The 20,475-nt window shown below is 36.7% G+C and overlaps 1 protein-coding gene across 8 annotated transcripts in view; it reads right to left on the bottom strand.

The window, feature by feature from the left end:
• The window catches only part of Rad17 (Rad17 checkpoint clamp loader component), a 404,427-nt gene that overhangs the window by 328,474 nt on the left and 55,478 nt on the right, over nt 1-20,475 (bottom strand). For all 8 annotated transcript variants that reach the window (XM_090401715.1, XM_090401712.1, XM_090401709.1 and 5 more), the window contains one exon: nt 240-329. In XM_090401715.1, the coding sequence (XP_090257841.1) occupies nt 240-329 (90 nt within the window). The remainder of the gene's footprint in view (nt 1-239; nt 330-20,475) is intronic.

Raw genomic sequence — 20,475 nt, 5'->3', positions numbered from 1 at the left:
AAACCAAGATATACATGGATTGATACAGTAAAAAGTGCCTTAAGAAGACACAAATATAAGATCTGATAATGTTGGAGTCTTGACAGGTAACAGACTGATTTGGAAGAAAATTGTAGACAGGAAGTTCATGGTGATGTAAGCTTTTCATGTAGTACTATCATATCCTGTACATGTCAAGAATTTGATGATGATATATAATGACATAAAGAAGAATATTATGGATGTACATGTTGCATTACCTGTTTGATATTACTACTACATATGTGTAAACTTTGTTGAAGCCACTCTTGAACTTGGAGCACTTTTTTCTTGTTCACTGCAAGTTCTTCCTGCAAAGAAAGAAACAGTAAATTTCATACTTTTTTTGCAACATGAAAAATTCAACTAATAAATTTATTTTATTAATCAATTTACAATGTTAATAAATATTACACATAAGGAGTAGTATATATATAGTGTTGATGACAGATTAACAACTACCTCCAATTTATTTCTCATAAATGCTTTTTTTCCCCCCATGTACACTGCTCCAGTGAACTGGCACCATTTGACACCAGTAGAGAAACTGGAAAGAACTCTTATTCACAATACAGCAGATGAGGGCACTATTATTTATGCAGGCCAGCATGGATTTGTTAAAGGGCACTCTTGTTTTAGTTATCGGGATACCTTTTAGAAGAGTTGAAAGTTTATTTTTCACTTGGTTAGACTATAATAAATTTAGTTTAATCCTTTATCCAAGTGTGAGCAAACAAAGTTTGCACCTGAAAGTATCTTCAGGACTGGGTTAAGGTGGTGCAACACCAGGGCAACTCCTTGCAAAGGTGGAGCAAGCTACCATCACTCCTATCTCAGTATCTCCCATAATGCAAAACACATCTTGCGGATATGTATAACGTTATGCATTAAGGGAAGGGCCACTACCCCTACATGGAGTCACACATCCAAATCCAACATCCTAAAACTACAGAGGATACAAAACAAGTGCCTGCGGATGATCCTGAATGCCCCATGGTTCGTCAGAAACACGCAGATCCATAGAGAAACCAGAACCCCAGACATCCATTCCCTCCTCCAGGACCAAGCCAAAAAATTCTTCAGCAAAGCACACTCTCATCCTAACCCACTAGTCAGACAAGCTTCCAGTTACAGTGAACATGACATTCACAAACATAAAAGACCCAAGGCAATTCTGCTCTCAGCAGAACAGAGCTAACCCCATAGTTCATAAAGTGCGAGCATAAGGCTCACAAACCCCCACTCCCCCATCAAGTTTCTCGACACAGACAAAGGGGAAAACAAAAAGCATTTTATGCTTCACCCAGCAAACCAGTAACGTTGTTGTTGGAAGGGCCACAACCCAGACTAGTTTCGACCTTTATTGAGGTCTCTTCAGTGGGAGCCAGGCCCAAGTGGAGACCTCAATAAAGGTCGAAACTAGTCTGGGTAGTGGCCCTTCCCTTAATGCATAACATTATACATATCCGCAAGGAGATGTGTTTTGCATTATGGGAGATACTGAGATAGGAGTGATGGTAGCTTGCTCCACCTTTGCAAGGAGTTGCCCTGGTGTTGTACCACCTTAACCCAGTCCTGAAGATATTTTCAGGTGCAAACTTTGTTTGCTCACACTTGGATAAAGGATTAAACTAAATTTATTATAGTCTAACCAAGTGAAAAATGAACTTTCAACCTCTTTCTCTAAATCCAGAGTAATTTATTAAAAAGGTGGCACACCGGTTGGTAACTCCTATAAATAGAGATGACCTTGCTAATGCGGAAGCATTAGCAAGGTCATCTCTACTTGTTGTCTCCACTTGGGCCTGGCTCCCACTGAAGAGACCTCAATAAAGGTCGAAACTAGTCTGGGTAGCGGCCCTTCCCTTAATGCATAACATTATACATATCCGCAAGGAGGTGTGTTTTGTATTATGGGAGATACTGAGATAGGAGTGATGGTAGCTTGCTCCATCTTTGCAAGGAGTTGCCCTGGTGTTGTACCACCTTAACCCAGTCCTGAAGATACTTTCAGGCGCAAACTTTGTTTGCTCACACTTGGATAAAGGATTAAACTAAATTTATTACTTTTAGAAGAGAGTAACAAGAATAGTGGATGAGGGTAAATCATGCACTGTCATTTTTTTAGTTCAAAGGCATTTGACAGTTCGAGGTTATATCGTAGTGTGTAGTGTTCGTGCAAGCTCCTGATAAGATAAGTATTATTTTCAGTTATCGTTGATAAAATTAGTTAATATTGCGTAGTTTTGTTTGCCTTGCGTATTTTAGTGCGTCTGTTTGTGTGTTTTTGGTGTGTATAACTTATTATTTGATAAAACACGTTGCAATAATTATGGCACCTGTACGAAGGAAAATGGCAGCCAGTAATGATGGTTTGCCATCGTTATCAAAGAACAGTAGTATAAAAGAAATGAGTCAGTGTACTAGCTGCGAAATGTACGCTTCACGGAGTGAAGTCGGAGTGTGGATAGATGATAATAAAGGATTGAATGTGTGTAGAAAATGTAGGGATAATGAGGAATTGAAGTGTAATTCGGATCGTGAGTGTGATATTTTTGTCAACCTTCAGAATGAAGAAAATAGCGATATGACAAGAAACGACAAGGTTGTACATGAGAATTATGAGAGTGTGAATGTAGAAAGTGTGAATGATGGTATTAATGGTTTCTCAGAGAATAAAAAAGATGAGATAGATGCATTGAATGAGATCACGTTGTTGAATGGTGCGATAGAAAGGGCAAAACAGCAGCTAGAGTGCATGAATAAAAGTCGATTGAATGAACCAACCAATAATAAAAGGTATGACAGGAAAAATAGGCGTATGAATGTGAACATTCATACTCCTTTTAAACGTATGAAATGTTTAAAAGGAGGGCCATAATTGTGAATGACTTTATGCGTGGGTTATGTATGACGAGTGGTCTGGAATTTGTGGATGTGTGGAGTGAGTTTGATGGGCGAAAGGATCTATATAAGATGGATGGCTTGCATTTGAATGGTTATGGTGTAAGAAGACTTGAGAAAGTGTTGCTGAATGTAGTGGATGTGCAAATTCAGGGAAACTAGATTCGTTAAGGGGGGGGGGGAGTAGATATACAGTCCTTAGGGAGGCAGTTGAATGTAAGAATGAATATAATATGCTAGAGCAAATAAGGACAACAAACCAGAGTGGGATAGTTAATATAAGGCATCAAGGTAGGGTTGGGGCTAATGGGGGTCTTAAATTCATGTACACTAATACTAGGAGTATTAGGAACAAGAAGGAAGAGTTTTTGGCTATGGTTGGCACTTCCAGACCACAGGTTATTGGTATTAGTGAAACATGGCTGACTGTAGATGATATAGCTAGTGGGATTGAATGTGATGGGTATAGTGTGTTCAGGAATGACAGAGAGAATAAAATGGGGGGAGGAGTATTGTTGATGATAGCTGATGAGCTACAGCCAAGGAGAATAGAAGTTGAATTGCAGGATAGAGAAAAGAGCACATTTGAGGCCAATTGGTGTGAGATTGTGGCTAGCAGAACTAAATATACAATTGGGTGCTGCTATAGACTAGGTGATGGAAAAGATGATGGTGACAGTATGCACAAGCAAATAGAAGAAATAAGTGGAAGGAGGGTGATTATTATGGGAGATTTCAACTATGGTCGCATTGATTGGAGTGAGGAGAGGACACACGGGAGGAAGGAATTGGATTTTATGCAGTTATTAAGGGATAACTATCTGCGACAGCATGTAATGGAAAATACTAGGGGTCAGAGAGTGCTTGACCTAGTAATTACATCTGAGGATTTGGCTGTAACAAATATGACCACATTGCCACCAATCGGTGAGAGTGATCATAGAGTCTTGACTTGGGAGGTGGCTAAAGGTGTAGAATTTTCAATTAAGACAGGGTACATGTGGAATTATCGGGCTGGAAAGTATGACAAGCTTAGGAGTTTGATTGGCTCAGTGCCATGGCATGTACAACTGCAAGGACTAGAAGTTGATAGTGCATGGGAGGTGGTTAAGAAGTGCTTGCATGAAGCAATGGCTGACTGTATACCTAGAGTCCGAATAATAAATCAAGTAGGGGTTAAATGGATGAATAACACCATTAAGCTTGAGCTGCAAAAAAAGAAACAACTATGGAGGGAATTTAAGGAAAACGGTGACCGGCAGGCACATGAACGGTAAAAAGCGCAGGCCAGAAGGGTGACGAGTGTGGTAAGAAAAGCAAAAAAGGATTACGAAAGAACATTGGCCATGCGGGCTAAAGAGAATCCTAAACAGTTTTTTAGATATGTAGCAAGTAAAAGGAAAAATGTACATGGCAGAATGATTTTAAAGAATGCCGATGGTAGGGAGGTAACTGAATCAGTTGAGATAGCTGAGTTACTGAGTGAGCACTTTGCAAGAATATATCATCCAGGTGGTGACATTGCAGAAACGAATAAACCAGTAGATTATACGGGAATTGTGGTGAATGAAGTGGAGGTGAGTAGTCTATTGCATAACCTCAATGTCAATACATCTGTGGGGTTGGATGGTATACAAGCTCATGTAGTACGAGAAGCAGCTAATGAATTGTCAGTACCCTTGACCATTTTGTTTAATTTGAGTATGGGGTCTGGGTTAGTCCCGAGCGGGTGGAAGGAGGGGAAAATAGTTCCACTGCATAAAGGTGGTTCCAAGCCCGCTGTTGTAAATTACCGACCAATTAGCATATCAGGAATCATTGTCAAGGTCTTAGAAAAATTAGTCAAGAAAAGAATACAGGATTGGATAGATGAAAATGGGATATTGTATGGGGGACAACATGGTTTTGTGAAGGGTAGATCATGCCTCAGTAACTTGCTCACGTTTTATAACACAGTGACAGCTGAACTGGATAGGGGTAATGGGTTTACAGTGATACTACTGGACCTTGCCAAGGCCTTTGACAGGATACCACATGGAACTCTAATCAGTAAACTGGAGCAGATGGGGATAGATATAGGGTTGGTAAGATGGATAGGAGGGTGGTTGAAGGAGAGATACCAGAGAGTGGTTTATTCAGGAGTGGAGTCAAAAAGACGTCTTGTGACTAGTGGAGTGCCGCAGGGCTCTGTTCTTGGACCACTGCTTTTCAATTTGTTCATCAATGATATTGGAAAGGATTTGAGAGGAAGTGTTCACTTGTTTGCTGATGATGCAAAGTTGGGTAGAGCAATTGTGAGTGTACAGGATGTCAAAATTTTACAGGATGATTTGGATAGTTTGGAGGATTGGGCTAGGAAAAATGGATGTCAGTTTAATGTGGCAAAGTGTAAGGTTATGCACTTTGGGGTGAAAAGAATAGCAGCAGTATATCGCATAGGTGGAACCATACTCCAGGAGATTGATGAGGCCAGGGATTTGGGAGTGCTGGTGGATAGGGAGTTGAAGTTTAGGGGACACATTGCAAAAGTAACTAAAACAGCTCACCAAATCACTTGGCTTATGAAAAATACTTTAACATGCAGAGAGAAGCAAGTTGTTGTTCCTCTGTATCGAGCCTTGATAAGACCCATCTGGACTTCTGTGCCCAGTTATGGGCACCAGGGTCTCGTGATGGGGAGGAAGTGGAGAGGGTCCAGAGACGAGTGACCAAGATGATAGCAGGTCTGTGGAATGAACCTTATGAGAATAGGTTGAGGATTTGTGGGTTGCAGAAATTGGACGATAGGCGAAGGAGGGGTGATATGATTGAGACATTCAAATTACTGAAGGGTTTTTATAAGATTGATCCAGAAGATATTTTTGAAAATATGACTGGTGGTGGGAGGACTAGGGGCCATGCATGGAAGCTGGGCAAGAGCGTGGTTGACAAGGGTGTTAGAGCTAGGTTTTTTACTTGGAGAGTGGTGAATGAGTGGAATAAGCTTTCAGAGTCTGTTGTGGGTGCTACGACCGTGAATGAGTTCAAGGCAAGATATGATAGATACTGTGTGAATGTTGAATAGTTGTTCCAGACATGATGTTAGGGCCTCCCTCGATGAGTCTGTCGACTCCTTGGAGTTTCCCGGAACAACAATAATAATAATAATAATAACAGTGTGCCACAAGACAAATTAGTTTTATTGTTGCAGCATATGGGTTTGGATATCATGTTAGTGGATTGGCGACTAACTTTCTGATAGATAACAGAGAGTTGTATATGGAGGAGGAGTATCAGCAAGTAGGAAGTGAAGTTCCATAGGATTCAGTATTGGGACTATACTCTTCAATCTTTATGTCAGTGATAGTGTCATTGGACTACAGGGAAATGTTCAGTTGTTTGCAGATTATGTGAAGCTTGGGAGGTTTATCAGTAACAGTGCTGATCTTTTGACTCTTCAAAAGGATTTGGATAAACTAGAAAGGTGGGCATATGAATGGGCGATATTAGTTTAAAGCAACTAAAGGTAAGGCTTCGAAATTTTAAATCTACAGATGCGAGGATGCTTAATACTGACTTGGAGTTACACTGGAAAAAGTGGAGAAAGCAAGGGATCGTAGAGTGACTGTAAATAAAAATCTTAAGTTCAGAGGACATAATGCTAAGATTGTGAAGACATCTCAGAGAATGGTCGAAATATTGAGGACAATGACCAAGATAAAAAAAGTGCAGTGGACCCATTGTATAAAGCTTTGATCAGACCACATCTGGATTTCTGTGCTCAGATCTATTTACCAGGATTTAAAGGGTAAATAGATAGGGCAGTATTCAGTGGATTGAAAATAAAGGAGGATATGATTAAGACATTTAAGCTGTTGAAGGTTTATTATCATATTAAAACTGAGGAAATTTTTCATATGGTAGAACGAGAGGAAAGAACAAGGACAAAAAGCCATCTCTGGAAGTTACAAAAGGAAGTGGTGAGTAAAAGGGTAAGAATTAAGTTGTTTTTTTTAATTGAGAGTAGCAGAGGCATAGAATACATTGCCTGAGAGGGTGGTGAAAGTGCAAATGGTGGATGAGTTTAAGGAGTGGTTTGATACTTTGTTCGAACCACTCCTTAAAAGTTTCAGCATGGCAATTATCCTCTGAGTTGTATTTTCAATATGGCCCTTGAACTTCAACTTCTAATCTACTAAAAGTTCGAGATCTCTAGTCAGATTGCTTTCTTCTTTCATGATCCTGCCAATACATTACACCATCAAATATTACATCGAAGTACATAAACTTTACATATAACACTATTAAAATGATGGCCATTTTCACATGTTCACAATTCCAGGCTATTCAAATCATTCAAATCATAACTGACATTCAGTACTTGCAGATTCAAATCTGCAAGTACTGAATGTCAGTTATCTCCCTGGTAGCCTGTCTATCTTTGCATCATCAGCAAATAGCTATTCTCCCATCTCTTATCAAATCCTTCCCAATATCATTAATATAAAGGTTTAACTATGGACTAAGGATTTATGTCTGGGATACACCATTGGTCACATTAAATCATACACTCATACCCTCTATACACTACTTTTTGATATCTGTCAGTCATCCTTTTATCCAAACTAATAGTCCCACACATCTAAACTTATGCAATAGCCTTCAATGCTATATACAGTCAAAAGCCTCAAGTTGCATCCAATTCCGCTTGAACTCAACTGCAACATTATAATAAAATGTGAGCAATTACTCTAAAATGATCTTCCCTTAATAAACCCATGCTGTTCATTGCGAAATAGGTCTCTGTTAGCCAATTTCTGTACAAGCTGTAAACTTTTCCAAAATCCTCAGCACCACTTCAGATACTCATCTGTCAACAGTTAGACATCATTCTTTGTGCCACTCTTGTACAAACAGTTCATCGTGCTTCCCTATGCAAAACTCAAATATACAGCTTTGTCAAAGGAACAGCCAGTTCTGATAATACTCTTTCAACATCCATACTGATATCCCATCAGTTCCTACTGCCAAATTCTTATTCAGTTTATGCAATATCTCTAGTACCTCCTCCTCTCACACTTGAGTTTCTTCATCTAGTGCAGAGAGGAAGCATTAAGCTGCATGTTGCACAAACTAGGTTGATAGCTTTCAGCAAAATGACATTCAGCTGAATAATATCTTCTGTATGTTCAGCATCTGCATTCAGCAGTTATTCTTCCACATGCATTCTTATTCTTACTTGAAACAACAATACAATTCTATTTGGTTTTCTTTAAGTTAAAGCACAAATTGTCAATCTCATATCATAATCAATATCATCTTTAACAATTTCCTTAGCACACCTTCTCTATACTGCAACTGCATCACCTCAGAAACAAGGAAATCGATCTGTGCAAAATAGTCAGGATTAGGTCATATCAAAGCATTTTAAAAAAGACAAAAATGAATTTCTCATCATTACAGGTCAATGTTCATTTTATCATCACGATTATCCTCTATGAGGGTGGTCTGAAAAGTTCTTGGCCTCGACAATAGATGACAACACTATTGGCAAGATTTTTTTTTTTTCTAAGTTGGTACATTTGTCATAAGCATCCATGTGAAATTGCAAGTCATTCTATCAAGTAGTTCATTTTATACAACTGCCTGAAGCAAAAGTGTTGTCTGTATCCCTTGAAATGAATAAAATTGAGTATCATGTAGTTATAAAATTCTTTGTAAAGGAAGGTTTAACGTCAAAAGAAATTCATTCGAAGTCTATAAAAGTTTATGGGCACTCTTCTCCTTCATTTTCAACAATTAAGAAATGGGCTGCTGAATTTAAATGTGGCCGTACCAGCCTTGAAGATGATCCATGTGAAGGGCATCCAAAAAGTGTAACAACACCAGAAATCATTGATCAAGTGCACGATATGGTACTGGATGACCAGCAAGTCGAAGTGCATGAAATTGCTGAGACCATAAGCATTTCAAAAGAATGTGTAGGATGTATTTTGCATGAAGAATTGCAAATGAAAAAGCTTTGTGAAAGATGGGTGCTGCGCTTGCTCACAGCAGATCAAAAATGCACTCGCATGAAAATCTCTGAAGAGTGCTTGGAGCGTTTTAACAAGAATAAAACTGATTTTTGCATCAATTTATTACTATGGATGAGACTTGGATTCACTGTTACCCACCAGAATCCAAACAGCAGTCAAAACAGTGGACAGAAGCTGGTTGTTCAGCACTGAAGACAAAGTCAGTTCCATCAGCAGAAAAGGTCATCGGTGTTTTGGGATGCTAAAGGCATTTTGTTTATTAATTACCTTGAAAAGAATAAAACAATAACCGTGGAATATTATTCCAATCGTCTAACCAGACTAACGAAAAAATTCATGAGAAAAGACTCAGTTTGCAGAAGAAAAAATCATCTTTCATCAGGACAATGCACCTGCCCACAAAGGTGTTTTGGCAATGGAAAATTTAAGGGATGTGCACCATGAATTGTTGGAACATCCACCCTATTCTCCAGATTTGGCTCCCTCTGACTTCTATCTCTTCCCAACCTCTTCCTCGTTGGTCAGCATTTTTCTTTGAATCAAGAGGTGATTGCAGTTGTAGAGGGGTATTTTGCAGATCTTACCGAGAACCACTACAGGGATGGGATAATGGCGCTGGAGCATTGCTGGAATAAATGTATTAGTCTTAAGGGAAATTATGTTGAAAAATAAAAATATTTTTGACATTATAAATGCATTTTTTCATTATTAGGCCGAGAACTTTTCAGACCATCCCCATAAGTTGTATTTGCATAATAGGATGTCAGATCATCAACATCCTATCTCCTAAAACTCCAAGATCTCCCAGCTTGATCAGTTCATTCTACCATAACCCCACCAATATAATTACAGAATTTTTTTACATAGAGTTGTTGGTGAGTGGAGTGCAAATGATTTCAATATCCAGTATGATAGGCATTTTGTTGGTTGAGTGAGCCTCTCATGATGAGTATGCTGACTCCGTGGATGTTACTGTAATTATAATTATATGCCACTCAATATCTCATTACACCAAAGTGCATAACTTTGCATTTAAAGTATCATCAATTTCTTGATATGAACCCTAAAGGGGTGTTCAGGCAACTATACCAACACTACACAATTAAGTTTACTTTATTATTATTCTCCTATCAATAATTTTCCTCCTAAATAGTCTATTACTTGTCAGCACTCCAATATTATCATATCTAACATTTCATGCTACTAGCATGGTATCAAACACCTGTTTTGCTAACTTTTCCTCAGTCAATCTGTTTTAAGTGCCCATACCACCTCAAATTAGTTGTCACACATTCTTGACTGCTAAAAATGGCAAGTTTTTCCACATATCTTCATTTTAAATATGATTCTGCCACTGTTGCCATCTGTTCACTACCCTAATTTTGGAGTATGAGATTTCTGTAGCTAACAAAGTGAGAGGTTGCAGGATGGAGTGCAAACCTGCTATGGAGGGATGCTGTTATGTTTAGTGAGACAATGTTGTCAACATTCATACCAACAGTTTACACAGTCTCTTTAACATGCATACCAAAAGAACATATGAGAGTCTGAAGTGTGTGATATTGAGCTTCCTAATGCAAAAGAAAAGATACTAGTTCACATAGGATGATCTGGAAGAGACTTTATTGTGTCATCTGTGCAGCAGACCCTATATAAGATTCCTTATTTAACTGTCAGTTAAAACCTAGTCTGTTACCTTCATATTGCTTACCAATTGTATCCCTGAAGATGCCCATAGCAAAAATCGGTGAAACTAGTAGGATGATAAATAAAATGCACTTGACTAACATTCCTAAAATATGTTATAATTTCTATCTACAATTTTCCTCCAAATCAGTCTGTTACCTGTCAAGACTCCAAAATTATTAGACCTTATATTTCAATTATGTATCAATCCACCTATATCTTGGTCTTCCTCCGGGTGTTTTTCCTGTCAACCTGGCAGAGAACACTTGTTTTGCTATTCTTTCCTCTCCCATTCTGCTTAAGTGACCATACGACCCGAAATTAGCTCTGATAATGCATTCCTGGATGCTGACAATATCAAGTTCTTTCCTAATATCCTCATTTTTAATATGATATTGCCATTGATGCCATCTGTTCCTGAAGGTAAGCTTTCTCAGGACTCTCATATCTGCAGTCTCTAGTCTCTGGTCAGGTGTTTTACTTCTAACCTGGCTCTCAGATCCATAAGTTAAAATTGGTTTGAATACTGTTTTGTATACAGCTAATTTAGTTTTGGCTGATTTCTCTCTTATTCCAAAAAAATTTCTTCAGTTGACTTCCTACTGTACCAGCTTTGTTGATTCTGTTGTCTATTTCCATATTTAATTTATCATCTTCGCTAAAAATCATGCTAAGTAGCTGAAATGTTTTACTTGTTCTATAGGTTCTTCATTCATAATGCAGTTGATATTTTCAACGTTTCTGCCTATTTTCATTGTCTTTGTCTTTTTAATGCTGACCTTCATACCAAATCTATTACAACAGTTATTCAACTTAGTCAGGGAATCTTACAGACTTGTAGCGGATTTATTTAGAAGTATAACATCATCCGCATAAAGCAAAAAGATGAGATTAACATCTCCAATTTTGATATCAGGTTTAATACCACTTTCCTTCATAATGTGATCCATGCATAACAAAGGGGATAATGTACATCCTTCTCTGACACTAGATTTAAAATTACACCACCTTCCTGTACTGCCTTCAATTCTAACTGCTGACTTACAACTCAAATAAAGACTAAGTATTGCTTGATAGCCATAGTATTCAACACAAAATATGAGGCTAATCTTCTTGAATGGCAGGCCGTCTCAAGTAGAGTGATGTAGGCAAATATGAGAATAGGGAACTGGGCAATGAGACTTATTTGTGCATATAGTCTCACAGAAGGTTCTACTAAGGTAGAAGTGGAGGAATTTTTTTGAGGCTTTAGAGAAAGCAACTGACACAATGAAAAAGGAAAAATTGTTTCTTGTTTGGGGATCTAAATAGAAGAGTAGGAAATGATTGTCAGAAAAAAAAAAATATTTTGGGAAATTTGGAGAAAAGAGCAAAGCTAATAATAATGGCAAATACCTATTGCATTTCTGCTCAGGACATAGACTGGTTATTACTAACACAATGTTCCAACATAAAAATGTGCACAAATTCACATAGAGAGAAAAGGCAAGGAATAAGAAAAACTCTCATTGACTATGTTATTGTTGATACTGATGTTTTCCCACTGGTTGTACATAGGATTTGAAATTGGAAGAGATCACCATTTAGTCTTGAGCAAGATAAAAGTCTATTTCATAGTGAAAAGTAGAACATGTAAGAAAGTTTTAAAGAGAATAAAAGTTGAGCAGCACTCAGATGTGAACTTTAGACTAAAATACACAAAGATTATTCAAGAAAAAATGAAAGAGTTTGAGAGCAGGAACCAAACCTTGGAGATTCAGTGGCAAGCCCTAAAGAAAACACTGATTGATTCAGCCAGAGATTCATGTGGTGAGGTTCTGTGCAAGGATAGAAATCATCAGAACTCCATGGCGGACACAGGAAGTTAAAGAGGCAGTGAAGAAAAAGAAGAAAGCATATTAAAAGTTCCTGGCAAAAAAGTCAGCTTATGCTCTTAGAGAATATAGAGACAAATGTAAGAAAGCTAAACACTGTTACACCCTGATACCTTAAGAATGTAGAATTCCAAGCTGTCATGGTGTAACATGAGGAGCAAATAAATTAAGAACCCTGCATAAAAGCTAATAGATGAATTATTTAAAAGAAAAGGAAATATTCTTGCATCCAATAAAATATATAAAATATAAAGGTGTTTGTTGAACTAACTAACAAAAAGAAAGAATGTATTAATGTTGTAATATGATATAAAAGAGAAAATTTAACTAAATAAAACAGAAAAGGATTAGTCATAAGAGATGGTATGCGAGAAGCTAGAGATTAAAATATTATGTGAATTCATAGAGAAATTTTGGAAAGGGGATTAAGTTAGAGGCTAGCAAAAGAAAAATAACAGACAATCGCTTAGGGTCAATTCCCGGATTGAGACATCGTTACGGGCTCGCCGACCAAAGGACGTTTGGCAGAAAAACGCCACCCTAATTGGTCGGTAAAGTCAAGTCAAAAAGGGGGGGCAGAGAAAAGAAGTTATAGAAGGTGCCGTTAGGAGAGCAAGTATAAAAGGGTTGGAAACCCCCCCCCCAGAGGACTTTTAGGCTTTTAGACCTTTTTGGCTTTTGGTTTTGTTCCAGGAGAGTTCTTTGCGAGCTCCTTCATATGGGTTTCACAGTGTTTTCCTGAGTGGCGAGATTGGAGTTATATCTCCGTCGTCACAACATGGAAACAAAAGTGAGCGGAATTTCGGTTCCGTGTTTCCTATGTAAGAAGCGAAGAATGCCATATAGTTCGAGGCATGTTCTTTGTGTTTCAACTTCAGTGACAACCAAGAAAAAGGGAAAGCTGTAAAGAAATCGATATCCACGTCGCGAGTTGCGCAGTCGTTATTTAGATGATTCAAAGTGTGTCCTGAATAACAAAAGGTAAAGACTGCGTAGGCATAGTTCAATTCAAAAGGGAACATTGGAGAAGCAGATTATCGGAGCGGTTATACCAGGATACTTCAATCAGAAAAAGATAGAGGCCCATATATGGAAAACTCAGGAAAAAAAGGTACTGTAAATTATATCTCGTGTTAACTAAGATTCGTCTGTATTAGTTATCATTATTCTAATACTGAACTGTTGAAGTGACCAAGAAAACAATACTAGGACTTTAGTATCTGACAGAATATATTGAAAGTAAGCTGGCTAGTGTTAATGTTATATGAGTAATTAAGTGTCCTGAGAATTTTGCATGTCTATTATATTGTATAAGAAAGTTTAAATGTCATAGTTATGTGTTAGTGCAGTAAATTGTTTAGTTAAGCTACTTAAGTTTGGATAGTTAAATAGTGTGAATTAATCTTATATGTCCATGTCATATGAAGTTATGTGTATGGCGGCATGATTGTAATACCCATTATAGGATCATAGCTTAATTATTTATGATAAGCTAATGTCAGTTTGTAAATATTTAGTATAGCATTGAATTGAGTAATAACTAAAATTTGAATTGTACCATGTTAAGGAATTTAATAAACCTCTTGTCCAATGATAAAACAGTTGTCTGAAATTGCTGTCCAATGCACCACTTGAAAATTTACGAGCCTAATCAGTGGGAAATTAATGTGTTAAGAAACGAGATAAAATGTCACGACCGCAACATTGTTTCACTTTCAGACATATTTTAGTTCTTTCTCCTTGTTTTTGTATATAATATCTCAAATTAAATATCCCAAAAGGCGCAGTATAATACAAATATTAGGGGTACTAAGGGGAGAAATAACTTAAGTATTAGTAAATTTTTTGGTGATATCTCGAGCATAGATAATAGTAGAACATAGATGAGAGGAAATTACTAGTTAGAATAAAAATCATAAAATGGGACACAACAACATTGTGTAAAACTGGCTAAACAAAAGTCATGGGAGGACTTTGGGAAGAACATAGAAAATAAATATCAAGAAGGTGGCAAGATATTCTAGAGGTTGTTGAAGAAGCTCAGAAATGGAGGAAAGAGTGCTGTAAAATGAATTAGAGATGATAAAGGTCATGAAAACAGGAGAAAAAGATATCCTTGAAGTATGGAGTAATTACTTTGAAAAACTGCTAAATGAAACAAGCAGTGATGACAGCACAGTGGAAAAAACACTGACCAGGCATGCAGTCAGGAATACATATCCATGCTTGAAGTAGAAAAAGCAATCAAAAGCCTGAAATGCGAAAAGGCAGCAGGCGTAGATGATATTAGACCAGAAATGTTCAAGTATGGAGGTATAAAAGTCGTACAGTGTCTGTACAGCATAGTTTAGAAGGAGTGGACAGAGGGACAAATTCCAGATGCTTGGAGTAGAGCTCTCATAGTACCCATATATAAAAAGGGAAATAAAACTTAATGTGAGAATTACAGAGGGATTTCATTACTGATTGTTCCTGGTAAGATATATGCAAGTATAGTTAAGAAACGGTTAAGAAGGATTGTAGAAGAGAAGCTTGAAGTACAAGCTGGATTCAGGCCAAATAGAGGCTGTCAGGATCAGATTTTCATTTTACGACAGATAGTTGAGAAATCATGGAAATATAACAAAGATCTGTATTTAAGTTTTGTAGATCTGGAAAAGGCATATGACAAGGTGCCAATAGAGAAGCTATTCCAAATGCTACAGTTATATGGTATCAATGGGGCATTATATCAAGCAATACTTAGTCTTTATTTGAGTTGTAAGTCAGCAGTTAGAATTGAAGGAAGTACAGGAAGATGGTTTAATGTTAAATCTGGTGTCAGACAAGGATGTACATTATCCCCTCTCTTATTCATTATCTATATAGATCACATTATGAAGGTTATGATATTTGATATCAAACATGATATCAAAATTAGAAATATTAATGTCAGCTCTTTGCTTTATGTGGATGATGTTATACTTCTAAATAAATCCGCTACAAGTCTGCAAGATTCCCTGACTAAATCGAATAACTGTTGTAATAGATAAGGTACGAAGGTCAGCACTAAAAAGACAAAGACAATGAAAATAGACAGACATATTGAAAATATCAACTACATTGTGAATGAGAACTTATATAACAAGTAAAATATTTCAGCTACTTAGGCACGATTTTTAGTGAAGATGGCAAGTTAAATATGGAAATAGACAACAGAATCAACAAAGCTGGTATGGTAGGAAGTGAACTGAATAAATTTATAAGGAATAAGAGAGAAATTAGCCAAAACACTAAATTAGCTGTATACAGTATTCAAACCAATTTTAACTTATGCATCTGGATGATGTTATACTTCTAAATTATAAGAAGTAAAACACCTAACCAAAGACTAGAGACTGCAGATATGAGAGTCCTGAGAAAGATTAGGGGCAGGAACAGATGGCATGGCATCAATGTCACTATCATATTAAAAATGAGGATATTAGGAAAGAACTTGATATTGTCAGCATCCAGGAATGCATTATCAGAGCAAATCTCAGGTGGTATGGTCACTTAACAGAATGAGAGGAAAGATTAGCAAAACAAGTGTTCTCTGCCAGGTTGACAGGAAAAAGACCGAGAGGAAGACCAAGATATAGGTAGACTGATAAATAAAAAGTGCCTCAGAAGACAGGAATATAAGATCTGATAATATTGGAGTTCTTGACATTTAACAGACTGATTTGGAGGAAAATTGTAAATAGGAAGTTAGTAATGATGTAAATTTTTCATGTAGTACCATCATATCCTGATATACACCCCTTGAGGGTATATATCAGGAATTTGAGGATGATGATATTGCTTTATATAATGCCCCATTGACACCATATAACTGTAGCGTTTAGAATAGCTTGTCTCTTGGCACCCTGTCATATGCTTTTTCCAGCTCTATAAAACTTAAATAGAGCTCTTTGTTATATTTCCATGATTTCTCAACTATCTGTCGTAAAGTGAAAATCTGATCCCGACAGCCTCTATTTGGCTTGAATCCAGCTTGTTCTTCACCAAGCTCCTCTTCCACGGTCCTTCTCGACCATTTCTCAAGTATACTTACATATATCTTACCAAGAACACTCAGTAATAAAATACATCTGTAATTCTCACATTCACTTTTATTTCCCTTTTATATATGGGTGCTATGAGAGCTCTACTCCAATCATGCGGAATTTGTCCCTCTATCCAGGCCTTCTGAACTATGCAGTGCAGTCACTGTAAGACTTTTATACTTCCATACTTGAGCATTTCTGGTCTAATATCATCTACTCCTGCTGCCCTTCCACATTTCAGGCTTTTGATGGCTTTTTCTCCTTCAAGTATGGATATGTACTCCTGACTGCATGCCTGGTCAGTGTATTTTAACACTGTGCTGTCATCACTGCCTTTTTCATTTTTTTTTACTGTTTTCACTGTTTTTACTGTTTACATGTTTATTGCACTTAAGATACTACTTTTTCAATCTGTTAATCTCACCCCCTTTTTTTTTTTAATATCAATCATCAGCATTATCAGCCATTGTCGATCCACTGTTGGATGAGGCCTTTCCAAGATTACTCCAAAACTGTCTACTCATTGCTCTCCTTTTCCATGTCACTTCTGCAAATCTGATGATATCATCAATCCGCCATGATTTAGGTCGGCATCGTGGTCTTTTTCCTATCGTAGAATACAACCCAGTACTTCTTTTGTCCATCGTTGATCTTGTCTTCAAGCAATATGTCAAGCCCATTGCCATTTCAGATGTTTCACTCTTACTATGATGTCCAAGACTTTGGTTTGTTATCCACGTATTCCTTTATGATCCAGTCTTGTGTTACCAAGCATACTTCTTTTCATACTAAATTGTGTTGTTCTTAATTTTTGAATTTCCTTTGCATTCAGTGACCATGATGCACAGCCATATATCAGTATAGGAAGAATATATTGGTTAAAAACTTTTCTCTTTGGGTATAATGGTAGTTGGCTTTTGAATATTGAATGTAATTTTCCAAATGCTTTCCACCCAAGCATCGTGCGCCTTTTAATTATTTTATTATTATTATTATTCGTGACACCTCCAAGGAGTCCGAAGACTCCTACAACTGTCTCAACTACTACACCGAACCTCTACTACGAATCATCTCCATCAACGCCATCTACCACCCATAACTTGGGTCTTCTTTAGGTTTATCTTTAGGCCAGCTGTTTTGTTAGCAATTTGGGGTTCATGAATACGAGTCTGTAATTTGTGTGCAGTTGAAGTAAAGATAAGTATGTCATCTGAAAAGCATAAATGGCTTAAATATCTTCCATTTATCTTCAGACCTTTCCCTTCCCAACAAAGAAGTTTGAATATTTCTTCTAAGCATGCTGTGAATAATTTTGGAGATATTGTGCCACCCTTTATACTTTTCTGTATTCTCACAGTACAGATGTTTCCATTGAAAAAAAATATATATATACACCTAAACCTGTACTGTGGGAATACCTTTCTGTATTCCCACAGTACAGATGTTTCCATTGAAAAAAAAAAAAAAAATATATATATATATATACATATATACACCTAAACCTCTTTTTACGTGATAGATACATTCCTAAAAATTACGCGTAAATAGAATTCGCATAAAAAGAACTACTGACTCCATAGAATAAGTGAAGATCGGTTCCAAACCTGAAATATAAGCAAAATAATGAAAAAAAAAAAACATTAAATTCGTTAGGATCATAAGATTTTTATTTACATTTCATGGAGAACACACATACATATAATGAATTTTAATAACTTTAAGAAAAACATGTTCATTTGAGTTGTTTGCTAAGGATTCTATAAAAAAATTATGTTATTCACTATCAGTTTCTGACAATAAACGCGAAAGCTTTCGTTTTCGTGAGACTGTAATATCACTAGAACTACTAGATATAGTATTAGCGTCATCGACTTCCACCTCAACTTGTGGAATTCTTCTTGTCATGTCTTGAACAAAAGCACCACTGGTTGGTTCAGTAGTTTTAGGCATGAACTCAGTTATTAATCGCTGTGTTGATGCTTTAGATAAGTTGCGATATAATTCTCTGTATGAAGACATTAACAACATAAGCTCACGTGAAAACTTCCCAGAATGTTTTTTATTTGGATCATGTTGGGCAAAATAATTGCCTAAACTACTGGCCAGTTTAAGACCTTCTTTAATTATATCAGCAGTAAAAGTAGGATTATCTTGATCATTATCATTAACTTCTTCATTTTCAGGAGTCTCAGAAACAATCTCCACTATTTCGTCTTCGCTAAGAGGTTTATCAATTAACAATTCTTCGATATCTGCCGACGTAAGATCACTGAATCCTTCTCCGCCAATTTCCCATGCCAAATTTATTATATTGGAGAATTCTGCAGTATGATTGAAGGGAACAGGAGCATTCTCTTTAACACATGCAGGCCAAATAGCTTTCCAGCATGCATTCATAGTTTCTGCTCTCAATTCAGATAACGATAATCGAACCTGATCAATACAATCCATAATTGAAAATTTTTTTCACACATCCATAACTGACAGTGTTTCATCATCATTTAGCTTGTTCAAAATGTACTGAAATGTTTGTCTGACATAATATGTTTTAAGAGTCGCAATTATACCCTGATCTAGAGATTGTAGCAATGATGTGGTATTGAGCAGCAGAAAAAAAAAGTGCACATTTGGGAGTTCTATGGCAGGATGACCGGGTGCATTATCAAGAATCAAAAGCACTTTAAATTCGAGACCCTTGTCATTCAAATAGCATCTAACTTCTGGCACAAAATGTTTGTGGAACCACTCAGTGAAAATATCAATGGTCACCCAAGCTTTTTCGTTGGCCAATGAACTGAAAAACCATCCAATGAACTGGCAATTTTTGAAAATCTACGCCTTTCATTGGCCGTGGTCTTAATGAGCAATTTATGAGTTTTAACATCTGATCTCTTAAAGCGTTTGAACAAAATAGGAGTGTTATGCGATCCTTTGCTGCTTTGAACCAACCAACAGTTTTTTGCATTTTTGATACGTAAATTCTGTTTGGCATTTTTTTGCAGAAAAGGTCGGTTTCATTCATATTCCAAACTTGTTCACGACTGTAATCTCCATCTTCAATTATTTTAGCAAGTTATCATTAACTTGCTAAAATAATTGAAGATGTGGAAATGTTTTAGCAGCTGTTTCACCTTTAATTTTTATATTATGAAGAGCATGTCTTTTAATAAACTTAGCCAGCCAACCATTGCTTGCATGAAATTCATATTTTTTCCTCGATTGAGATGAAGTATCTGGCTGCAGTTTTTTAATCTGTTCATAAAATCTCAATTCTGATTGCTTGATGGAATTTCTGTCAACTGGCATTCTTTTTTGTACATTATCTTCTATCCACATCACTAAAGCTTTTCTAGAACAACATCTCTTTGTGTATGATGATAATTTCGCACTCAATTTTGTACCAGAACATACCGCTTTTCTAATAGCCTCTTCATTTTTCTTTATAGATCTGACAGTTGATTCACAGACTCCAAAATGCTTACCCACAGCCATCGTACCTTCCCCAGTTTGAAGATGATCTAAAATTTGAATTTTTATATCCAAGGAAACGGCTTCGTTTTTTTTTTTTTTTTTTTGTCAACATCATGTGAGGGCTAGATTAAAATCTTCGGTTAATGAAATGAAAGTTTGAAAATTACATATATCTTACCATTTATTATTTCTTGGCAAAATTATTAATTTTATAACACGATTCTTATTTTGATTTCACTTAAAAAATGCAGTAACTGTGTTGTCTACTCAAACACCAAATTCAAACTGCTTAGAACTGCTTTTTTATGTGCAGTCAGTTATGTAATTCGGGGAATTTCCAATAAATGAAATTCGTAAGAATTTAGAATTTTCTTAATTGAAACGAAATTAAGAAAATGCAATTCTTTGCAGAAAGAAACGGCTTTCCTTTTTTTTTTT

This window comes from Typopeltis vanoorti, chromosome 12, assembly GCF_054136105.1.
Source record: "Typopeltis vanoorti isolate ZY-2024b chromosome 12, IOZ_Tvanoo_1.0, whole genome shotgun sequence".
NCBI classification, from domain to species: domain Eukaryota; kingdom Metazoa; phylum Arthropoda; class Arachnida; order Uropygi; family Thelyphonidae; genus Typopeltis; species Typopeltis vanoorti.
The sequence above is the reverse complement of the archived record's forward strand: the minus strand, read 5'-3'. Positions and strand labels throughout refer to the sequence as shown.